Source organism: Cherax quadricarinatus, chromosome 23 (assembly GCF_038502225.1).
Source record: "Cherax quadricarinatus isolate ZL_2023a chromosome 23, ASM3850222v1, whole genome shotgun sequence".
Classification (NCBI taxonomy): domain Eukaryota; kingdom Metazoa; phylum Arthropoda; class Malacostraca; order Decapoda; family Parastacidae; genus Cherax; species Cherax quadricarinatus.
The window spans coordinates 28115989-28140726 of NC_091314.1; the positions used below are offsets into that span (position 1 = coordinate 28115989).

Here is a 24738-nt window from a genome sequence, read left to right on the forward strand (position 1 = left end):
AATCTAACCACTCAGCCATAGAGCTTACAATAAAATGATTTTACAATCAATTCTTCTGTGACTTGGTTGTATCAGCGGTACCAACCCTACCATTACGACTAGTTACAGTGGTTACAGCACTGGTCCTGCTGTATACATGGCCCGCAGTTTGAGTCCCCGTCCATTATTCTGTTTATTCATTGCCAGTCGTTCATTACAACTTATCTTGAGTTTATGGACTATATGGCCTTGAGGAGTACAAGAACAGCTGTACTGTTGGGGTTGTAAGGTGAGGTAGCAGAGTCACAGTTGGTGCACCTGACAACAAAGTCACAGAAGTACTGGTTGTAAAATCATTCTATTGTAAGCTCTGTAAATAACAAAAAGGCACAATACCGTGACTGGAACGATACACAAATAACCCGCACATAAAAGAGAGAAGCTTACGACGACGTTTCGGTCCGACTTGGACCATTGACAAAGTGTGACTTTCTCAATGGTCCAAGTCGGACCGAAACGTCGTCGAAAGCTTCTCTCTTTTATGTGCGGGTTATTTGTGTATTGTGTAAGCTCTGTAGAGAGCGACTTCTACATTGGGTCTACAGCACTCATCGACAACAATTCGAGCCCCCGCTTATTTTTCTCCTTTAATATTTAAGTGTATATACACTGAGACATACACCCCCCCCTCCTCAGTGCACACACAATGCAAGAAACATATACTGTACTTTCATATACAATGTTTTGTGTTAGTCTAACATTGTTGCCATAATAAACATTTTGCTGAGAAGAAGAAACAATGTTCACACTTTATGTATATATAATTAAAATTATTTCTAATTATCTCTTTATTTAAACTTATTATCATAATTACTGTTATTACACCTACAATATATTGGATGTATGAAATTGATCTTCGGAGCTAAAATTGAGTTTGCTCACATTCTGTTTGAATGACGCTGCTGGTTGATGACTTGACGTGGTCATCAATAACTCTTATTAGCTGTTATTGATGACTGTTACACATGTCTTCATCTTAAGTCATTTTAATACAGCTGTTGTGTTTTATATCCTTATCAGGCATCATGTTACAATACATTTGTTGTATTATGTAGTTCAGTGTGTGTGTGTGTGTGTGTGTGTGTGTGTGACTGTGTGTGTGTGTGTTTGTGTGTGTGTGTGTGTGTGTGTGTGTGTGAGTGTGTGTGTGTGTGTGTGTGTGACTGTGTGTGTGTGTGTGTGTGTGTGTGTGTGTGTGTGCGTGTTAGTTACCATTCTGTCCTAGGCACATGTCAATTAGACACTAGGCCTGTTTTGTGTGTGTGTGTGTGTGTGTGTGTGTGTGTGTGTGTGTGTGTGTGTGTGTGTGTGTGTGTGTGTGTGTGTGTGTGTGTACTCACCTAATTGTGGTTGCAAGGGTCGAGACTCAGCTCCTGGCCCCGCATCTTCGCTGATCGCTACTAGGTCCTCTCTCTCCTTGCTCCACGAACTTTATCATACCTCGACTTCAAGCTATGTATGGTTTCTGCCTCTACTTCATCACTTGCTAGATTATTTCACTTCCTGATAACTCTATGAATGAAGAAATACTTCCTAACATCCCTTTGATTCATCTGAGCTTTCAACTTCCAACTGTGACCCCTTGTTTCTGTGTCCCATCTCTGGAACATCCCGTCTCTGTCCACCTTATCTATTCTACGCAGGATTTTGTATGTCGTTATCATGTCTCCCCTGACCCTCCTGTCCTCCAGTGTGGTCAGACCGATTTTTTTAACCTTTCTTCGTAGGACAATCCCCTTAGCTCTGGGAATAGTCTCGTTGCAAACCTTTGCACTTTCTCTAATTTCTTGACCTGCTTGACCAGGTGTGGATTCCAAACTGATGATGCATACTCCAGTATGGGCCTGACGTATATGGTGTACAGAGTCTTGAACGATTCCTTACTGAGGTATCGGAACGCTATCCTTAAGTTTGCCAGACGCCCGTACGGTGCAGCAGTTATCTGACTGATGTGCGCCTCAGCAGATGTGCTCGGTATTATACTCACCCCAAGATCTTTTTCCTTGAGTGAGGTTTGCAGTCTTTGGCCACCTAGACTATACTGTGTCTGCAGTCTTCTTTGCCCTTCCCCGATCTTCATGACTTTGTATTTGGCAGGGCTAAATTGAAGGAGCCAGTTGCTGGACCAGGCTTGTAGCCTGTCCAGGTCTCATTGTAGTCCTGTCTGATCCTCGACCGATTTGATTCTCCTCATTAACTTCACATCATCTGCAAACAAGGACACTTCTTAGTCTATCCCTTCCGTCATGTTATTCACATATACCAAAAACAGCACAGGTCCTAGGTCTGACCCCTGTGGAACCCCGCTTGTCACAGACGCCCACTCTGACACCTCGTCACTTACCATAACTCGTTGTTGCCTTCCTGTCAGGTATTCTCTGATCCACTGCAGTGCCTTTCCTGTTATGTGTGCCTGATCCTCTAGCTTATGCATTAACCTCTTGTGAGGAACTGTGTCGAAGGCTTTCTTGCATTCCAAGAAAATGTAGTCTATGCACCCCCTCTGTCTTGTCTTACTTCTGTCACCTTGTCATAAAACTCCAGTAGGTTTGTGACACAGGATTTTCCTTCCCTGAAACCGTGCTGGTTATCGATTATACGGTTGTTTCTTTCCAGGTGCTCCACCACTCTCCTCCTAATGATCTTCTCCATGACTTTGCATACTATACGCGTTAGTGACACAGGTCTGTAGTTTAATGCCTAGTGTCTGTCTCTTTTTTTAAAAATTGGGACTACATTTGCCATCTTCCATACCTCAGTGAGTCGCCCAGTTTCAGTGGATGTGCTGAAGATCTTTGTTAGTGGCACACACAGCATCTCTGCTCCCTCTCTAAGGACCCACGGAGAGATGTTGTCTGGTCCCACCGCCTTTGAGGTATCAAGTTCACATAGCAGCTTCTTCACCTCCTCATCGGTTATGTGTACCTCATCCAGCACTTGTTGGTGTACCGCCCTGTTCTGAGTTCCTGGAGTCCTACTGGTTTCCACTGTAAATACTTCTTTAAATCTCATATTGAGCACCTCATATACTTCTTGGTCGTTTCTTGTGAGCTCCCCACCATCTTTCCTCAGTCTGATTACCTGGTCCTTGACGGATGTTTTCCTCCTGATGTGGCTATACAACAGCTTCGGGTCAGACTTGACTTTCGATGCTATGTCATTTTCATATCGTCGCTGAACCTCCCTTCTTATCTGTGCATATTCGTTTCTGGTTCTTCGGCTCATCCTGGGTTATTTGTCTTCTGTACCTTTTCCATTCTCTAGTATACCTAGTTTTTGCCTCCCTACACCCTTGGGTGAACCAAGGACTCGTTCTGGTCTTCCCATTATTTCTGTTTCCCTTGGGAACAAACCTCTCCTCTGCCTCCTTGCATTTTGTTGTCACATAGTCCATCATTCCTTTTACTGGTTTTCCTGCCAGTTCTCTCTCCCACTGAACGTCTTGCAGGAAGTTCCTCATGCCTGTGTGGTCCCCCCTTTTGTAGTTTGGTTTTCCAGTCCTATTCCTGCTACTCTGTCCACTTGTAGCTCAACTATGTAGTCATAGTGTGTGTGTGTGTGTGTGTGTGTGTGTGTGTGTGTGTGTGTGTGTGTGTGTGTGTGTGTGTGTGTGTGTGTGTGTGTGTGTGTGTGTGTACGTGTGTGTGTACATGTGTGGTGTTTGTGTACGTGTGTGTGTGTTTGTGTGTGTACGTGTGTGTGTGTGTGTGTGTGTGTGTGTGTGTGTGTGTGTGTGTGTGTGTGTGTGTGTGTGTGTGTACCAGTGTGTACGTGTGTTGGGGTCGGCCTGACGCTGCATCAACAGATCTCTTCACCAACTGTCGGTGCAGGTTTGGTTCAGTAACCGTCGCGCTAAGTGGCGGCGCGAGGAGAAGCTGCGCAACCAGCGTCGTAGCGTCGACCAGGTGGGCGTGGGCGTGGGAGTGGGTGTGGGCATGGCCAACAGCGCCGCCGCAGCCGCAGCTTCCAGACTACCGCTACAGTCAGGATTCAACTCCATGTATCCCTCAATCCCTCAACCCATCGGAACTATGGCAGACTCTTACAGGTAAGATCACTCACACCTGTCACACCTTAATTATCTCTCTTGTTACTGTGTTACACCTCTTGTTACTGTGTTATACCTCTTGTTACTCACCTGTATTACACCTGTTGTTACTTGTGTTACACCTGTTGTTACTGTGTTACATCTTTTGTTTCTCATCCGTGTTACACCTGCATAATTACCTGTGTCACACCCGCTTAATCACCAGTGTCACACCTGCTTGATCATCTATGTCACATGTGCTTAATCATCTGCGTTACATCTGCTTAACCATCTGTGTTACACTTGTTTAATAACCTGTGTTACACCTGCTTAATCACCTGTGTAACACCTTATCACCTGTGTCACACCTGCTTAGCACATGTGTCACACCTGCTTATTACCTGTGTCACACCTGCTTATTACCTGTATAACACCTGCTTATCATCTGTGTCACACCTGCTTATCACCTGTATAACACCTGCTTATCGCCTGTGTAACACCTGCTTATCACCTGTATAACACCTGCTTATCACCTGTGTCACACCTGCTTATCACCTGTGTCACACCTGCTTATCACCTGTGTAACACCTGCTTATCACCTGTGTCACACCTGCTTATCACCTGTGTAACACCTGTTTATCACCTGTGTAACACCTGCTTATCACCTGTGTAACACCTGCTTATTACCTGTGTCACACCTGCTTATTACCTGTATAACACCTGCTTATCACCTGTGTCACACCTGCTTATCACCTGTATAACACCTGCTTATCACCTGTGTAACACCTGCTTATCACCTGTATAACACCTGCTTATCACCTGTGTCACACCTGCTTATCACCTGTGTCACACCTGCTTATCACCTGTGTAACACCTGCTTATCACCTGTGTAACACCTGCTTATCACCTGTGTCACACCTGCTTATCACCTGTGTAACACCTGCTTATCACCTGTATAACACCTGCTTATCACCTGCATAACACCTGCTTATCACCTGTGTAACACCTGCTTATCACCTGTGTAACACCTGCTTATCACCTGTGTCACACCTGCTTATCACCTGTGTAACACCTGCTTATCACCTGTATAACACCTGCTTATCACCTGCATAACACCTGCTTATCACCTGTGTCACACCTGCTTATCACCTGTGTAACACCTGCTTATCACCTGTGTCACACCTGCTTATCACCTGTATAACACCTGCTTATCACCTGTGTCACACCTGCACAAGTAAGCTTGCACACACCTGGTGTACTGAGCCTAAGACGCAGGATTTCCAACGTTATTACTCGCTTTGTTTTTAACTTCAACAGTCTGCCCTCCACATATTCCTGTAAATGATTTACAGAAAATGTAAAGTGTTTTCAGAAAATGGAAATGGTTTTCAGAAAATGTAAATGATTTGCATAAAGATGTAAATGATTTTCAGACAAGTAAATGATTTTCAGATAAAGTAAACGATTTGCATAAAATGTAAACTCTATAAAATGTAAATGATTTACAGGAAAATATAAATAATTTTCAGAAAATGTAAATGGTTTACATAAAAGTTAAGATCCTGTGTGCCTGACGTTAGCTGTTACGTCACGTAAACACAATCACTGATCGGATAATGTTTAATGTGTTACTTCCTGTTTGAAACTGGATAATACTGTTTCCTTTTGTTTCGTTTCTCAGCGTTTCAGCCTCATTTCGATGATGCCACAGACATCATCTCCACTTACAAAATGCCACTTAAGGGGTCACTCACGAAATAAAAATTGAATGAAATCGTATAGTGGGGGAAAAATGGGAGTCAAATTGTCTTAGTCCCCTTAAAGATTAATAAATATCTTCTAATCCCGTTTAAGTTGCAGAGACGTGCAAAGCAGCTTCCTAAACCACTTATTACCACTTAGAACATAAGAACATAAGAAACAAGGAACACTGCAGAAGGCCTACTGGCCCATGCGAGGCAGGTCCAAGTCTCCTACCGGGTTAAGCCAATGCCCCAACCTAGTCAGGTCAAGTCACATTCACTTAAGGAAGGAGCACGGCATCTGACCTAGTAGCACAAGATAGTCAGGTCAAATTCACGCCCACCCACACCCACTCATGTATTTATCTAACCTGTCTTTAAAACTACGCAACATTTTAGCCTCAATAACTGTACTCGGGAGTTTGTTCCACTCATCCACAACTCTATTACCAAACAAGTGCTTTCCTATATCCTTACTGAATCTGAATTTTTCCAACCTGAAACCATTGCTGCGAGTCCTGCCTAGGCTGGGATGTTTTTAGCACTCTATTTACACCCCCTTTATTTATTCCTGGCTTCCGTTTATACACCTCGATCATATCCCCCCTAATTCTACGCCTTTCTAGAGAGTGAAGATTCAGGGACCTCAGTCTATCCTCATAGGAAAGATTTCTGATACATGGGATCAACTTTGTCATCCTCCTTTGTACGTTTTCCAGAGCATTTATATCCATTCTGTAATACGGTGACCAAAACCGTGCACTACAATCCAGATGAGGCCTAACCAAGGATATAGAGAGTTGAAGAACAATCTGAGGACTCCAATTATTTATGCTTTTCGATGTGAAGCCAAGGATTCTGTTCGCTTTATTGCGAACACTTATGCACTGTTGTCTTGGTTTTAGATTACTGCTAACCAAAACTCCCAAATCGTATCGCAATCAGTAGCATTAAGATCTGCATTATTTAATTTATATGTGGCATGATTATTTTCCTGTCCAATGTTTAGAACTTCGCATTTGTCTATATTAAACTGCATCTGCCACTTCTCCGACCACTGCATCAGTCTATTCAAATCTTCCTGGAGTGTTCTAATGTCCTCCTCAGAATGAATTCGACGACCTATTTTGGTGTCATCGGCAAGCTTGCTAATGTCGCTATTAATTCCCTCATCTATGTCGTTTTTGTAGACTGTGAACAACAAGGGGCCCAACACTGACCCCTGTGGAACACCGCTCGTGACGCTTCCCCACTCTGATTTCTCCCCATTTATGCAAACTCTCTGCTGCCTATTTGTCAACCATGCCTCTATCCAGGAAAAAATTTCTCCTCCTATTCCATGTGCCTTAATTTTCCTCAATAGTCTCTGATGTGGGACCCTGTCAAAAGCCTTACTGAAGCCCATATACACAATACCTCAAATACCTTAGTGAAAAAAGTTAATAAATTCGTAAGGCAAGAACGCCCTTTTGTAAAACCGTGCTGAGATTCGTTGATTAATTTATGCTTTTCAAGATGGCTACGAATTGCCTCGGCATTTATTGATTTCATAAATTTTCCCACTATGGAGGTTAAGCTTATTGGTCTATATTTCGAAGCTAAGGACCTGTCACCTGCTTTGAAAATAGGTATCACATTTGCCATTTTCCACTTATCTGGCACCATGCCAGTTTGTAGTGATATATTGAAAAGATTAGTCAAAGATTTGCTAAGCTCCTCTTTACATTCCTTTAGAACCCTTGCATACAGTTCATCAGCGCCTGGGGATTTGTTAGGTTTTAATTTATCTATTTGTCTAAGGACCATGTCACTTGTGACCCTAATAGTGCATAGTTTACTATCGTCTTGTTCTACATAATTTATTATTTCTGGAATATCGCTAGTATCTTTCTGTGTAAAAACTGAGAGGAAGTAAGTGTTAAAAATTCTATACATTTCCTTATCACTGTCAACGAGCTTACCTGAGAGACTTTTGAGTGGGCCTATCTTGTCCCTAATCTTACTTCTGTATACCTGAAAGAATCCTTTTGGGTTAATCTTCGATTCTCTTGCAAATTTAACTTCATAATCTCTTTTTGCTTTTCTTACTCCCCTTTTTATTTCTCTCTTTAACTGAATATATTGATTTCGTAACTGCCCCTCTCCTCTTTTGATTTGCCTATATATACCTCTCTTTTGACCAATGAGATGTTTTAATCTATTGTTCATCCATTTAGGATCATTTTTTGGTTGATCTGATTTCCCTATTTGGAACATAAGTTATCTGAGCAGCTAGAACTATGCTCTGGAAAACATCATATCGGCAATCATCACCACCTACCTGACCCATAGTCAGGTCATTCCAGTTCAGCCTACCCAGGTAATTTTTCAGTCCTATGAAATCAGGCAAACGGAAGACAGGGACAGAGATTTGATTGCCATTATTAGGGTTATTCCATGATATATTAAAACTGAGTGATTTGTAATCACTTTCCCCAAGCTCATCATTAACCTCAAGATTATTAATTAGCAATTCCCTGCTGGCAAGAACCAAGTCAAGCAGGTTATTTCCTCTAGATGGTTCTGTCACAAACTGTTTTAAAAAAACAATCCTGAATCGTATGAAGAAAGTCACTTGGCTCTAAATTTCCTATCAAATTGCTCCAGTCAGTTTGTTTAAAGTTGAAATCTCCCATTAGCACAACATTTTCGTATGTAGATGCCTTACGAATTTCGGCCCATAGAAGTTTGCTGCACTCCCTATCAAGATTTGGGGGTCTGTAAATCACACCCAAGATTAGTTTTTCACGGCCCTCGAGAAGCTGTAACCAAACAGATTCAGTGGCTGACGCTTCTAATTTTATTTCTTGTCTAACACAACAATTTAAAATGTCTCTGACAAACATCGCTACTCCACCACCCTTCCTGTTGACCCTATCAGTGTGGAATAATTTATAGCCTTTTATGTGACATTCAGAAGGCATCTCTTTATCTTTCAGATTGAGCCAGGTCTCTGTTATAGCAATAATATCTATGTTTCATGCACTTGCAATTAATCTTAGCTCATCTATCTTATTTCTTACACTCCTGCCCTCTGCTGTCTCCCTTTGTTTGCTGGCCTGATCCATTGTCTTTATTTATAACTTTATGATGAATGTCTTTTATACATTTACTGTTTTCAACCCTGACTGTTTCCCACACACACACACACCCATACCTATATCTTCTATCAGTTTAAAATCCTAGACATGTCAGCAATGGCCCTCTCGATCGAGTTCGCAAGTTCTACCACCTCTGCCCCAGAGAGATGTACCCCATTCCTTGCATACATATCATGTTTGCCATAAAAGTTGTCCCAGTTGTCAATGAATGGGATTAGGGTCACTTCTAGGGATAATACTACTAAGTTTACCATAAATTGTATAATTATTTCTTAGGGATGATTTTGTACTACAAAAAGAAAATACAAATAATGCAGTCTTACTTAATATTGTGCAACAGAATATTAAACAGAATTTAACCTATAAGGCGGAGAATTTGATGAATCTCTCTCTCTCTCTCTTTCTCTCTCTCTCAGGAAGGGCTGGGAAAACAAGAATAACCCAGTACAGAGATGAGCTTACAAAAGTATTCTCTGACTGACGAAACACTACCAAAAGTCTTTGTCTCTGTACACATAGTGTCTGTGCCCAGAGTTCAAACTACTGGAGACCTTCCTGCCTCCACCAAGTCCTTTACAACTCTGATCTCTCTCTCTCTCTCTCTTTCTCTCTCTCTTTACAATTCTTTCTTAATTCTTTACTCCACCTTCCTCCCTCCTTAGCAGATTCCTTCCCAAATCTAGAAAAGGTGTCGTGACCCCAGAGAGCAAGTCAAAACATAGGGCATTCGTTACAGCGTCTGAAAACGTTGGTAAACACACGTAGGATATTAAAAGGGAGATGTACAGTCGCTTAATATTGGCATGTTAAGTCACCTGGTCTAGCGACTTGTGTAGAGGTGAGTTCATTCATGTGGTGTACAGAACTGTCAATGTTGTGGGAACAACAGCACGTTTCGTACAGTTTACTGGGTCTTCCCCTCTCGCAAATCAACCATATGATTGGCTGACTCTCTCATTAGTCAGTTCATCATATAAACTGACCCCTCTGATAGGTCGACCCCTTTGATAGGTCGACTTCTCTGATAAATTTAGCCTCTGATATGTCGACCTCTCTGATAGGTAGACACTCGAATACGGTGACCTATCTGATGAGCTCAACCCCAGCAGAAATGTAGCACATTATGTGTGCCTATGTGCACACTTACCACATATTTATCTTTTGTGTTCATTTGTTCACAGTGAACAGAGTAAACATATTTCCCGGGTATGGTAAAAGATACTCTACCTTCTCAGCTCTCTCTATATAGTTAATACATCTTGATAACTGCCCAAGATGGAGCGAAACGATGGAAGAGACACATGTGCAACACATGGGTATCTTAAAAGCTACCTAGGTGTTGCGCATGCAACACCTAGTTGAGTTTGTTTGTGTAGCATTTGTGGACCGTAGTGTGAACTGTTTGGCAGGAAGGATGACAACCTGGCAGGTTGGCAGGTTTTACAGGCTAACAGCTTGGCAGGCAGACAGGCTGGCAGGCAGACAGGCTGGCAAGCAGACAGCCAGGCAGACAGACAGGCTGGCAGACAGACAGCCAGGCAGGCAGACAGACTGGCAAGCAGACAGGCTGGCAGGAAGACAGCGAGGCAAACAGGCTGGTAGGCAGACAGGCTGGCAGGCAGATGCAGATGTCTTCTCTTCCTTCTTATACCCGTATTGTTGTTACTGATCCATGTATTGTTGTTAGTGATCCATGTATTGTTGTTAGTGATCCATGTATTGTTGTTAGTGATCCATATATTGTTGTTAGTGATCCATGTATTGTTGTTAGTGATCCATATATTGTTGTTAGTGATCCATGTATTGTTGTTAGTGATCCATATATTGTTGTTAGTGATCCATGTATTGTTGTTAGTGATCCATGTATTGTTGTTAGTGATCCATATATTGTTGTTAGTGATCCATGTATTGTTGTTAGTGATCCATATATTGTTGTTAGTGATCCATATATTGTTGTTAGTAATCCATGTATTGTTGTTAGTGATCCATATATTGTTGTTAGTGATCCATGTATTGTTGTTAGTGATCCATATATTGTTGTTAGTGATCCATATATTGTTGTTAGTGATCCATATATTGTTGTTAGTGATCCATATATTGTTGTTAGTGATCCATGTATTGTTGTTAGTGATCCATATATTGTTGTTAGTGATCCATGTATTGTTGTTAGTGATCCATGTATTGTTGTTAGTGATCCATATATTGTTGTTAGTGATCCATGTATTGTTGTTAGTGATCCATATATTGTTGTTAGTGATCCATATATTGTTGTTAGTAATCCATGTATTGTTGTTAGTGATCCATATATTGTTGTTAGTGATCCATGTATTGTTGTTAGTGATCCATATATTGTTGTTAGTGATCCATGTATTGTTGTTAGTGATCCATATATTGTTGTTAGTGATCCATGTATTGTTGTTAGTGATCCATATATTGTTGTTAGTGATCCATATATTGTTGTTAGTGATCCATGTATTGTTGTTAGTGATCCATATATTGTTGTTAGTGATCCATGTATTGTTGTTAGTGATCCATATATTGTTGTTAGTGATCCATATATTGCGCTCAGACATTGACTTCCCAGCTGTCACAAACACACACAAAAGACACAGCCGCCTTCATTTAGAGGCCTAATAAAAGAAATATCTTTGTTGGTGAATGTATTGTATGTGAAATAAGGAAGAGGAGGTAAGAAGGAGAGTGTAGGCCATAGGCTCAACAAGAGTACTTCCCAACACCAACAGAGCAATGAGTGCCTGTAACTGAGTACTTCCAATCTTTTGTGCAACCTTGCTAATTAAGCCAGACTGCTGAATGGCAGACAAACTTGTGATTATCTTGTATCTTCTTAATTAGCTATATGAAAAGAATATTGGGGTGATGGGTGACTCTTTTGTTATGAAGGGAGGGAAGCTGGAGAGGGGAGGGAGGGATGGAGGAATAGGAGGAGAAGGAGGAGGAGGAGGAAGAGGAGGAGGAGGGAAAGGTAACAATACGAAGAAGAAGAAGAGGTTAAGGAAAATATCATTATTAAACGTGTACATGACAGGTTTAGCTGCCCAGTGTGTGGTTACTTGTAGTTCCTGGTATTACTTGTGATTCCTGGTGTTACTTGTGGTTCCCGGTGTTATTTGTGGTTCCTGGTGTTACTTGTGGTTCCTGTTGTTACTTGTGGTTCCTGTTGTTACTTGTGATTCCTGGTGTTACTTGTGGTTCCTGGTGTTACTTGTGGTTCCTGATGTTACTTGTGGTTCCTGATGTTACTTGTGGTTCCTGGTGTTACTTGTGGTTCCTGATGTTACTTGTGGTTCCTGATGTTTCTTGTGGTTCCTGATGTTACTTGTGGTTCCTGGTATTACTTGTGATTCCTGGTGTTACTTGTAGTTCCTGGTATTACTTGTGATTCCTGGTGTTACTTGTAGTTCCTGGTATTACTTGTGATTCCTGGTGTTACTTGTGGTTCCTGGTGTTATTTGTGGTTCCTGATGTTACTTGTGGTTCCTGTTGTTACTTGTGGTTCCTGGTGTTACTTGTGATTCCTGGTATTACTTGTGATTCCTGGTGTTACTTGTGGTTCCTGATGTTACTTGTGGTTCCTGGTGTTACTCGTGGTTCCTGATGTTACTTGTGGTTCCTGGTGTTATTTGTAGTTCCTGATGTTACTTGTGGTTCCTGGTGTTACTTGTGATTCCTGGTGTTACTTGTGGTTCCTGGTGTTACTTGTGGTTCCTGGTGTTACTTGTGGTTCCTGGTGTTACTTGTGGTTCCTGGTGTTACTTGTGGTTCCTGGTGTTACTTGTGGTTCCTGTTGTTACTTGTGATTCTTGTTGTTACTTGTGGTTCCTGGTGTTACTTGTGGTTCCTGTTGTTACTTGTGATTCTTGTTGTTACTTGTGGTTCCTGATGTTACTTGTGGTTCCTGGTGTTACTTGTGGTTCCTGGTGTTATTTGTAGTTCCTGATGTTACTTGCGGTTCCTGATGTTACTTGTGATTCCTGATGTTACTTGTGGTTCCTGGTTTTACTCGTGGTTCCTGATGTTACTTGTGGTTCCTGGTGTTATTTGTAGTTCCTGATGTTACTTGCGGTTCCTGATGTTACTTGTGATTCCTGATGTTACTTGTGGTTCCTGGTGTTACTTGTGGTTCCTGGTGTTACTTGTGATTCTTGTTGTTACTTGTGGTTCCTGATGTTACTTGTGGTTCCTGGTGTTACTTGTGGTTCCTGTTGTTACTTGTGATTCTTGTTGTTACTTGTGGTTCCTGGTGTTACTTGTGGTTCCTGTTGTTACTTGTGATTCTTGTTGTTACTTGTGGTTCCTGGTGTTACCTGTGGTTCCTGGTGTTACTTGTAATTCCTGGTGTTACTTGTGGTTCCTGATGTTACTTGTGGTTCCTGGTGTTATTTGTGGTTCCTGATGTTACTTGTGGTTCCTGTTGTTACTTGTGGTTCCTGGTGTTACTCGTGGTTCCTGGTGTTACTTGTGGTTCCTGGTGTTACTTGTGGTTCCTGGTGTTACTTGTGGTTCCTGGTGTTACTTGTGGTTCCTGGTGTTACTTGTGGTTCCTGGTGTTACTTGTGGTTCCTGGTGTTACTTGTGGTTCCTGTTGTTACTTGTGGTTCCTGGTGTTACTTGTGGTTCCTGTTGTTACTTGTGGTTCCTGGTGTTACTTGTGGTTCCTGATGTTACTTGTGGTTTCTGGTGATACTTGTAGTTCCTGGTGTTACTTGTGGTTTCTGTTGTTACTTGTGATTCCAAGTGTTACTTGTGGTTCCTGGTGTTACTCGTGGTTCCTGGTGTTACTTGTGGTTATTGGTGTTATTTGTGGTTCCTGGTGTTATTCGTGGTTCCTGGTGTTACTTGTGGTTCCTGGTGTTACTTGTGGTTCCTGGTGTTACTTGTGGTTCCTGGTGTTACTTGTGGTTCCTGGTGTTACTTGTGGTTCCTGGTGTTACTTGTGGTTCCTGGTGTTACTTGTGGTTCCTGGTGTTACTTGTGGTTCCTGGTGTTACTTGTGGTTCCTGGTGTTACTTGTGGTTCCTGATGTTACTTGTGGTTTCTGATGATACTTGTAGTTCCTGGTGTTACTTGTGGTTCCTGGTGTTACTCGTGGTTCCTGGTGTTACTCGTGGTTCCAGGTGTTACTTGTGGTTCCTGGTGTTACTTGTGGTTCCTGGTGTTATTTGTGGTTCCTGGTGTTACTTGTGGTTCCTGGTGTTACTTGTGGTTCCTGGTGTTACTTGTGGTTCCTGGTGTTAGTTGTGGTTCCTGGTGTTACTTGTGGTTCCAGGTGTTACTTGTGGTTCCTGGTGTTACTTGTGGTTCTTGGTGTTACTTGTGGTTCCTGGTGTTACTTGTGGTTCCTGCTGTTACTTGTGATTCCAAGTGTTACTTGTGGTTCCTGGTGTTACTTGTGGTTCCTGGTGTTACTTGTGGTTATTGGTGTTACTTGTGGTTCCTGGTGCTACTTGTGGTTATTGGTGTTACTTGTGGTTCCTGGTGTTACTTGTGGTTCCTGGTGTTACTTGTGGTTATTGGTGTTACTTGTGGTTCCTGGTGTTACTTGTGGTTATTGGTGTTACTTGTGGTTCCTGGTGTTACTTGTGGTTCCTGGTGTTACTTGTGGTTCCTGGTGTTACTTGTGGTTCCTGGTGTTACTTGTGGTTCCTGGTGTTACTTGTGGTTCCTGGTGTTACTTGTGGTTCCTGGTGTTATTTGTGTTTCCTGGTGTTACTCGTGGTTCCTGGTGTTACTCGTGGTTCCAGGTGTTACTTGTGGTTCCTGATGTTACTTGTGGTTTCTGATGATACTTGTAGTTCCTGGTGTTTCTTGTGTTTCCTGGTGTTACTTGTGGTTCCTGGTGTTACTTGTGGTTCCTGGTGTTATTTGTGTTTCCTGGTGTTACTCGTGGTTCCTGGTGTTACTCGTGGTTGTGTTACTTGTGGTTCCCTTGTGGTTTCTGATGATACTTGTAGTTCCTGGTGTTTCTTGTGTTTCCTGGTGTTACTTGTAGTTCCTGGTGTTACTTGTGTTTCCTGGTGTTACTTGTAGTTCCTGGTGTTACTTGTGTTTCCTGGTGTTACTTGTAGTTCCTGGTGTTACTTGTGTTTCCTGGTGTTACTTGTAGTTCCTGGTGTTACTTGTGGTTCCTGGTGTTACTTGTGGTTCCTGGTGTTACTTGTGGTTCCTTGTTACTTGTGTTTCCTGGTGTTACTTGTAGTTCCTGGTGTTGTGTTTCCTGGTGTTACTTGTAGTTCCTGGTGTTACTTGTGGTTCCTGGTGTTACTTGTGGTTCCTGGTGTTACTTGTGGTTCCTGGTGTTACTTGTGGTTCCTGGTGTTACTTGTGGTTCCTGGTGTTACTTGTGGTTCCTGGTGTTACTTGTAGTTCCTGGTGTTACTTGTAGTTCCTGGTGTTACTTGTAGTTCCTGGTGTTACTTGTGGTTCCTGGTGTTACTTGTGGTTCCTGGTGTTACTTGTGGTTCCTGGTGTTACTTGTAGTTCCTGGTGTTACTTGTAGTTCCTGGTGTTACTTGTAGTTCCTGGTGTTACTTGTAGTTCCTGGTGTTACTTGTAGTTCCTGGTGTTACTTGTAGTTCCTGGTGTTACTTGTGGTTCCTGGTGTTACTTGTGGTTCCTGGTGTTACTTGTAGTTCCTGGTGTTACTTGTAGTTCCTGGTGTTACTTGTGGTTCCTGGTGTTACTTGTGGTTCCTGGTGTTACTTGTGGTTCCTGGTGTTACTTGTGGTTCCTGGTGTTACTTGTGGTTCCTGGTGTTACTTGTAGTTCCTGGTGTTACTTGTGGTTCCTGGTGTTACTTGTGGTTCCTGGTGTTACTTGTAGTTCCTGGTGTTACTTGTGGTTCCTGGTGTTACTTGTGGTTCCTGGTGTTACTTGTGGTTCCTGGTGTTACTTGTGGTTCCTGGTGTTACTTGTGGTTCCTGGTGTTACTTGTAGTTCCTGGTGTTACTTGTGGTTCCTGGTGTTACTTGTGGTTCCTGGTGTTACTTGTGGTTCCTGGTGTTACTTGTGGTTCCTGGTGTTACTTGTGGTTCCTGGTGTTACTTGTGGTTCCTGGTGTTACTTGTGGTTCCTGGTGTTACTTGTGGTTCCTGGTGTTACTTGTAGTTCCTGGTGTTACTTGTGGTTCCTGGTGTTACTTGTGGTTCCTGGTGTTACTTGTGGTTCCTGGTGTTACTTGTGGTTCCTGGTGTTACTTGTGGTTCCTGGTGTTACTTGTGGTTCCTGGTGTTACTTGTGGTTCCTGGTGTTACTTGTGGTTCCTGGTGTTACTTGTAGTTCCTGGTGTTACTTGTAGTTCCTGGTGTTACTTGTAGTTCCTGGTGTTACTTGTAGTTCCTGGTGTTACTTGTGGTTCCTGGTGTTACTTGTGGTTCCTGGTGTTACTTGTGGTTCCTGGTGTTACTTGTAGTTCCTGGTGTTACTTGTGGTTCCTGGTGTTACTTGTGGTTCCTGGTGTTACTTGTGGTTCCTGGTGTTACTTGTGGTTCCTGGTGTTACTTGTAGTTCCTGGTGTTACTTGTGGTTCCTGGTGTTACTTGTGGTTCCTGGTGTTACTTGTGGTTCCTGGTGTTACTTTTTGTTCCTGGTGTTACTTGTGGTTCCTGGTGTTACTTGTAGTTCCTGGTGTTACTTGTGGCTCCTGTTGTTACTTGTGGTTCCTGGTGTTACTTGTGGTTCCTGGTGTTACTTGTGGTTCCTGGTGTTACTTGTGGTTCCTGGTGTTACTTGTGGTTCCTGGTGTTACTTGTGGTTCCTGGTGTTACTTGTGGTTCCTGGTGTTACTTGTGGTTCCTGGTGTTACTTGTGGTTCCTGGTGTGACAGAGACACAAGGAAACAATAAGACATTTACTTGAAAACGTTTCGGTCCCAGGATCTTGGTCACTCAAGTGTGACCAATGATCCAGAACTGAAATGTTTCCAGTAACATGACCTAACATGACCTAGTGAATTCATTTCGTGTCTTTTTCCAACATGTCAGTATCACGTAATATTTTCACCTTAACTGTGTAACCCTGAGTGTGCATTACTGGGCACGGTGTGCATTACTGGGCACGGTGTGCATTACTGGGCACGGTGTGCATTACTGGGCACGGTGTGCATTACTGGGCACGGTGTGCATTACTGGGCACGGTGTGCATTACTGGGCACGGTGTGCATTACTGGGCACGGTGTGCATTACTGGGCACGGTGTGCATTACTGGGCACGGTGTGCATGTCACCCATACGTCTGCATTACTGGGCAGGGTGTGCATGTCACTCATACGTCTGCATTACTGGGCAGGGTGTGCATGTCACCCATACGTCTGCATTACTGGGCAGGGTGTGCATGTCACCCATACGTCTGCATTACTGGGCAGGGTGTGCATGTCACTCATACGTTTTCATTACTGGGCACGGTGTGCATGTCACTCATACGTTTTCATTACTGGGCAGGGTGTGCATGTCACCCATACGTCTGCATTACTGGGCAGGGTGTGCATGTCACCCATACGTCTGCATTACTGGGCAGGGTGTGCATGTCACTCATACGTTTTCATTACTGGGCAGGGTGTGCATGTCACTCATACGTCTGCATTACTGGGCAGGGTGTGCATGTCACTCATACGTCTGCATTACTGGGCACGGTGTGCATGTCACTCATACGTCTGCATTACTGGGCACGGTGTGCATGTCACTCATACGTCTGCATTACTGGGCACGGTGTGCATGTCACTCATACGTTTTCATTACTGGGCAGGGTGTGCATGTCACTCATACGTCTGCATTACTGGGCAGGGTGTGCATGTCACTCATACGTTTTCATTACTGGGCACGGTGTGCATGTCACTCATACGTCTGCATTACTGGGCAGGGTGTGCATGTCACTCATACGTCTGCATTACTGGGCACGGTGTGCATGTCACTCATACGTCTGCATTACTGGGCACGGTGTGCATGTCACTCATACGTCTGCATTACTGGGCAGGGTGTGCATGTCACTCATACGTCTGCATTACTGGGCACGGTGTGCATGTCACCCATACATCTGCATTACTGGGCACGGTGTGCATGTCACCCATACATCTGCATTACTGGGCACGGTGTGCATGTCACTCATACGTCTGCATTACTGGGCACGGTGTGCATGTCACCCATACATCTGCATTACTGGGCAGGGTGTGCATGTCACCCATACATCTGCATTACTGGGCAGGGTGTGCATGTCACTCATACGTCTGCATTACTGGGCACGGTGTGCATGTCACCCATACATCTGCATTACTGGGCACGGTGTGCATGTCACCCATACGTCTGCATTACTGGGCACGGTGTGCATGTCACTCATACGTCTGCATTACTGGGCACGGTGTGCATGTCACCCATACATCTGCATTACTGGGCACGGTGTGCATGTCACCCATACATCTGCATTACTGGGCACGGTGTGCATGTCACCCATACATCTGCATTACTGGGCAGGGTGTGCATGTCACTCATACGTCTGCATTACTGGGCACGGTGTGCATGTCACCCATACATCTGCATTACTGGGCACGGTGTGCATGTCACCCATACATCTGCATTACTGGGCACGGTGTGCATGTCACCCATACATCTGCATTACTGGGCACGGTGTGCATGTCACTCATACGTCTGCATTACTGGGCACGGTGTGCATGTCACCCATACATCTGCATTACTGGGCACGGTGTGCATGTCACTCATACGTCTGCATTACTGGGCACGGTGTGCATGTCACCCATACATCTGCATTACTGGGCACGGTGTGCATGTCACTCATACGTCTGCATTACTGGGCACGGTGTGCATGTCACCCATACGTCTGCATTACTGGGCACGGTGTGCATGTCACCCATACATCTGCATTACTGGGCACGGTGTGCATGTCACTCATACGTCTGCATTACTGGGCACGGTGTGCATGTCACTCATACGTCTGCATTACTGGGCAGGGTGTGCATGTCACCCATACGTCTGCATTACTGGGCAGGGTGTGCATGTCACTCATACGTCTGCATTACTGGGCAGGGTGTGCATGTCACCCATACGTCTGCATTACTGGGCAGGGTGTGCATGTCACCCATACGTCTGCATTACTGGGCACGGTGTGCATGTCACCCATACGTCTGCATTACTGGGCAGGGTGTGCATGTCACCCATACGTCTGCATTACTGGGCAGGGTGTGCATGTCACTCATACGTCTGCATTACTGGGCAGGGTGTGCATGTCACCCATACGTCTGCATTACTGGGCAGGGTGTGCATGTCACCCATACGTCTGCATTACTGGGTAGGGTGTGCATGTCACCCATACGTCTGCATTACTGGGCAGGGTGTGCATGTCACTCATACGTCTGCATTACTGGGCAGGGTGTGCATGTCACCCATACGTCTGCATTACTGGGCAGGGTGTGCATGTCACCCATACGTCTGCATTACTGGGCAGGGTGTGCATGTCACCCATACGTCTGCATTACTGGGCAGGGTGTGCATGTCACTCATACTTCTTCATTACTGGGTAGGGTGTGCATGTCACTCATACGTCTGCATTACTGGGCAGGGTGTGCATGTCACTCATACGTCTGCATTACTGGGCAGGGTGTGCATGTCACTCATACTTCTTCATTACTGGGTAGGGTGTGCATGTCACTCATACTTCTTCATTACTGGGTAGGGTGTGCATGTCACTCATACGTCTGCATTACTGGGCAGGGTGTGCATGTCACTCATACGTCTGCATTACTGGGCAGGGTGTGCATGTCACTCATACTTCTTCATTACTGGGTAGGGTGTGCATGTCACTCATACTTCTTCATTACTGGGTAGGGTGTGCATGTCACTCATACGTCTGCATTACTGGGCAGGGTGTGCATGTCACTCATACTTCTTCATTACTGGGTAGGGTGTGCATGTCACTCATACGTCTGCATTACTGGGCAGGGTGTGCATGTCACTCATACGTCTGCATTACTGGGCAGGGTGTGCATGTCACCCATACGTCTGCATTACTGGGCAGGGTGTGCATGTCACCCATACGTCTGCATTACTGGGTAGGGTGTGCATGTCACTCATACGTCTGCATTACTGGGCACGGTGTGCATGTCACTCATACTTCTTCATTACTGGGTAGGGTGTGCATGTCACTCATACGTCTGCATTACTGGGCAGGGTGTGCATGTCACCCATACGTCTGCATTACTGGGCAGGGTGTGCATGTCACCCATACGTCTGCATTACTGGGTAGGGTGTGCATGTCACTCATACTTCTTCATTACTGGGTAGGGTGTGCATGTCACCCATACGTCTGCATTACTGGGCAGGGTGTGCATGTCACCCATACGTCTGCATTACTTGGTAGGGTGTGCATGTCACCCATACGTCTGCATTACTGGGTAGGGTGTGCATGTCACCCATACGTCTGCATTACTGGGTAGGGTGTGCATGTCACTCATACTTCTTCATTACTGGGTAGGGTGTGCATGTCACCCATACGTCTGCATTACTTGGTAGGGTGTGCATGTCACCCATACTTCTTCATTACTTGGTAGGGTGTGCATGTCACTCATACTTCTTCATTACTGGGTAGGGTGTGCATGTCACTCATACTTCTTCATTACTGGGTAGGGTGTGCATGTCACTCATACTTCTTCATTACTGGGTAGGGTGTGCATGTCACCCATACTTCTTCATTACTTGGTAGGGTGTGCATGTCACTCATACGTCTGCATTACTGGGTAGGGTGTGCATGTCACCCATACGTCTGCATTACTGGGCAGGGTGTGCATGTCACCCATACGTCTGCATTACTGGGCAGGGTGTGCATGTCACTCATACTTCTTCATTACTGGGTAGGGTGTGCATGTCACTCATACTTCTTCATTACTGGGTAGGGTGTGCATGTCACTCATACTTCTTCATTACTGGGCAGGGTGTGCATGTCACTCATACTTCTTCATTACTGGGCAGGGTGTGCATGTCACTCATACTTCTTCATTACTGGGCAGGGTGTGCATGTCACCCATACGTCTGCATTACTGGGCAGGGTGTGCATGTCACTCATACGTCTGCATTACTGGGCACGGTGTGCATGTCACTCATACTTCTTCATTACTGGGTAGGGTGTGCATGTCACTCATACTTCTTCATTACTGGGTAGGGTGTGCATGTCACCCATACTTCTTCATTACTGGGTAGGGTGTGCATGTCACTCATACTTCTTCATTACTGGGTAGGGTGTGCATGTCACTCATACTTCTTCATTACTGGGTAGGGTGTGCATGTCACCCATACTTCTTCATTACTTGGTAGGGTGTGCATGTCACTCATACGTCTGCATTACTGGGTAGGGTGTGCATGTCACTCATACTTCTTCATTACTGGGTAGGGTGTGCATGTCACCCATACTTCTTCATTACTTGGTAGGGTGTGCATGTCACTCATACTTCTTCATTACTGGGTAGGGTGTGCATGTCACTCATACTTCTTCATTACTGGGTAGGGTGTGCATGTCACCCATACTTCTTCATTACTTGGTAGGGTGTGCATGTCACTCATACATGTGTGTATAGAGTACCTCCTTCTCTCTCTCTTTACTGTCTTCAGCGTGAGTCTTACATTATCAGTTGTGGTACCTGTCAGTTCTGTCTCCAGTGGTCCGATGTGCAACCTCAGCCCACAAGCCTTAACGAACGTTCCAAGTATCACAGATCGTCCAGGAACACACACACACACACACACACACACACACACATACACACACACACACACACACACACACACACACACACACACACACACACACACACACACACACACACACACACACACACACACACACACACACACACACACACACACACACACACACACACACACACACATACACACACACACACAAATTCGTAATACACAGAGACAGTTTAAGAACTAAGTTTACGAGAGAGCTGCTGATTAAATTCTAATGGGAGGGGTGAGCAGTATGACCAAAAGACATTACAATAGTTCCTCTATCTCCCCCTCTTACCCCCCGCCAGCCCCAACTCCCCTCCTCCCGCTTCTCTACCTCCCCTCCACCGCCTAGTGAGGCACTCACCATCAGACGCCTAGTGAGGCACACAGCAACACACGTCCCGTGAGGCACACAGTATCACACGTCTCGTGAGGCATTCAGCATCAGACGCCTCGTGAGGCACACAGCAACACACGTCCCGTGAGGCACACAGTATCACACGTCTCGTGAGGCATTCAGCATCAGACGCCTCGTGAGCAAATCAGAATCAGATGTCCCGTGAAGCACTTAGCATCAGACGTCTCGTGAGGCATTCAGCATCAGACGTCTCGTGAGGCATTCAGCATCAGACGAATCGTGAGGCACTTATTCCCAACCTATACTAACTTACATTTGTTAATGTATAGCAGTTATCATGAGAGAGAGAGAGAGAGAGAGAGAGAGAGAGAGAGAGAGAGAGAGAGAGAGAGAGAGAGAGAGAGAGAGAGAGACAGACAGACAGACAGACAGACAGACAGAGACAGACAGACAGACAGACAGACAGACAGACAGAGAGAAACAAAGACACAGACTTGGTAACGCTGTAGACATAAACTTTGAATGGGTTTTGATAGGAAGTTTGACTGTGGAGATAATTAGTCTTGGTGTTGGAGTCCTCGACAACCTCTCCAACATATGTCACTCTCAGACACGCTCAAGCCTTCATCACTACACACACGCACACACACACACACACACACACACACACACACACACACACACACACAATGTTAGAAAGTATTTCTTCACTCATAGAGTTGTCAGGCCGTGGAATAGCCTAGAAAGTGATGTAGTGGAGGTTTGATAAAGCTCATGGAAGAGGGAGAGAGAGGACCTAGTAGCAACCAGTGAAGAGGCGGGGCCAGGAGCTAAGACTCGAGCCCTGCAACCACAAATAGGTGAGTACAAATAGGTGAGTACAAGACTAGTTCCAGAACTAAGGGTAATGTCCTACGAAGAAAGGTTAAGGGAAATCGGTCTGACGACACTGGAGGACAGGAGGGTCAGGGGAAACATGATGATGATATACAAAATACTGCGTGGAATAGACAAGGTGGACAGAGACAGGATATTCCAGAGATGAGACACAGAAACAAGGGGTCACAATTGGAAGCTGAAGACTCAGATGAGTCAAAGGTATGTTAGGAAGCATTTCTTCAGCCACAGAGTTGTTAGTAAGTGGAATAGTATGGCAAGCGATGTAGTGGAGGCAGGAACCATACATAGTTTTAAGACGAGGTATAATTAAAGCTCATAGAGCAGGGAGAGAGAGAACCTAGTAGCAATCAGTGAAGAGGCGGGGTCAGGAGCTGGGGCTCGACCCCTGCAACCACAAATAGGTGAGCGCACACACACACACAAACAGCACACTCGCACATTACAACACCTAACTTCCCCCCTCCCCAGAAAAAAGATCAGAGAAAAAGAAAGAAAGAAGAAAGAAGATCAGAGGAAAATGGCTCTGGTAAGGATGAATGGATGGAAAAGCAATGTAAAAGGATGGAACAAGAGTGGGAGAGCAAACTAGGTGAGTTTTCTGCAAAAGTGGAGAACACATATGCAACAGTTAGGTATCTTTATTTCGAAACGTTTCGCCTACACAGTAGGCTTCTTCAGTCGAGTACAGAAAAGTTGATAGAAGCAGAAGAGACTTGAAGACGATGTAATCAGTCCATCACCCTTAAAGTTTTGAGGTGGTCAGTCCCTCAGTCTGGAGGAGAGCATTGTTCCATAGTCTGAAACAATATGGAGCTGAAGTGACAGGACGGAGCCTTATATACCGCCAGGTGGCGAGATGTAGGCTACCAGTAGAGGTAAGAATGAAGTCTTTGGGAGGTCAGGTCCCTCTCAAATCCAGTCATATGTGTCTTACCTAACAACCTGTCGGTATTGTAGATGAATGGTTCAAAGAACCGACACGTTGTTAAATTAGACACATGTGCAACTCTTGGGTATCTTTATTGAGGAAACGTTTCGCCACACAGTGACTTTATCAGTCCATACAAAGGATAAACTTGAAGTTTATCCTTTGTATGGACTGATGAAGCCACTGTGTGGCGAAACGTTTCCTCAATAAAGATACCCAAGAGTTCCACATGTGTCTAATTTAACAACCTGTCTGTATTTTATACCATTTTAATGTTCACTCTGTCAGACTCATTCTTACCTCTACTGGTAGCCTACATCTCGCCACCTGGCGGTATATAAGGCTCCGTCCTGTCACTTCAGCTCCATATTGTTTCAGACTATGGAACAATACTCTTCTCCAGACTGAGGGACTGACCACCTCAAAACTTCAAGGGTGATGGACTGATTACATCGTTTTCAAGTCTCTTCTGCTTCTATCAACTTTTCTGTACTCGACTGAAGAAGCCTACTGTGTAGGCGAAACGTTTCGAAATAAAGATACCTAACTGTTGCATATGTGTCTTACCTAACAACCTGTCGGTATTTTATACCATTTTAATGTTCAAAAGTGGAGAAGAGAATGAAGGCAGAAATGAAGAAATGGGAGTCACAAGCCGGAGCCACAGAAGCCAGGATACGGGCCCTAGATTATGAGGTAAATAGGCTGAAGCAAGTTACAGGACTATTGTCCAGAGGAGACATAACTTCTGAAGCAGGTACACCCCTACTGAACGAGAAGCCCAACATGAAAGGAAGGAGACATGACTAATGCTAAGGCCCTATCAATCCTTCAATCAGTGTCGAGAAAG

The 24738-nt window shown here is 44.5% G+C and overlaps 1 protein-coding gene across 2 annotated transcripts in view; it reads left to right on the plus strand.

Annotated features, from left to right (window-relative positions):
• Nucleotides 1–24738, plus strand: part of toy (twin of eyeless) — a 562297-nt gene that overhangs the window by 459267 nt on the left and 78292 nt on the right. For both annotated transcript variants that reach the window (XM_070088032.1, XM_053772308.2), the window contains exon 8: nt 3870–4087. In XM_070088032.1, the coding sequence (XP_069944133.1) occupies nt 3870–4087 (218 nt within the window). The remainder of the gene's footprint in view (nt 1–3869; nt 4088–24738) is intronic.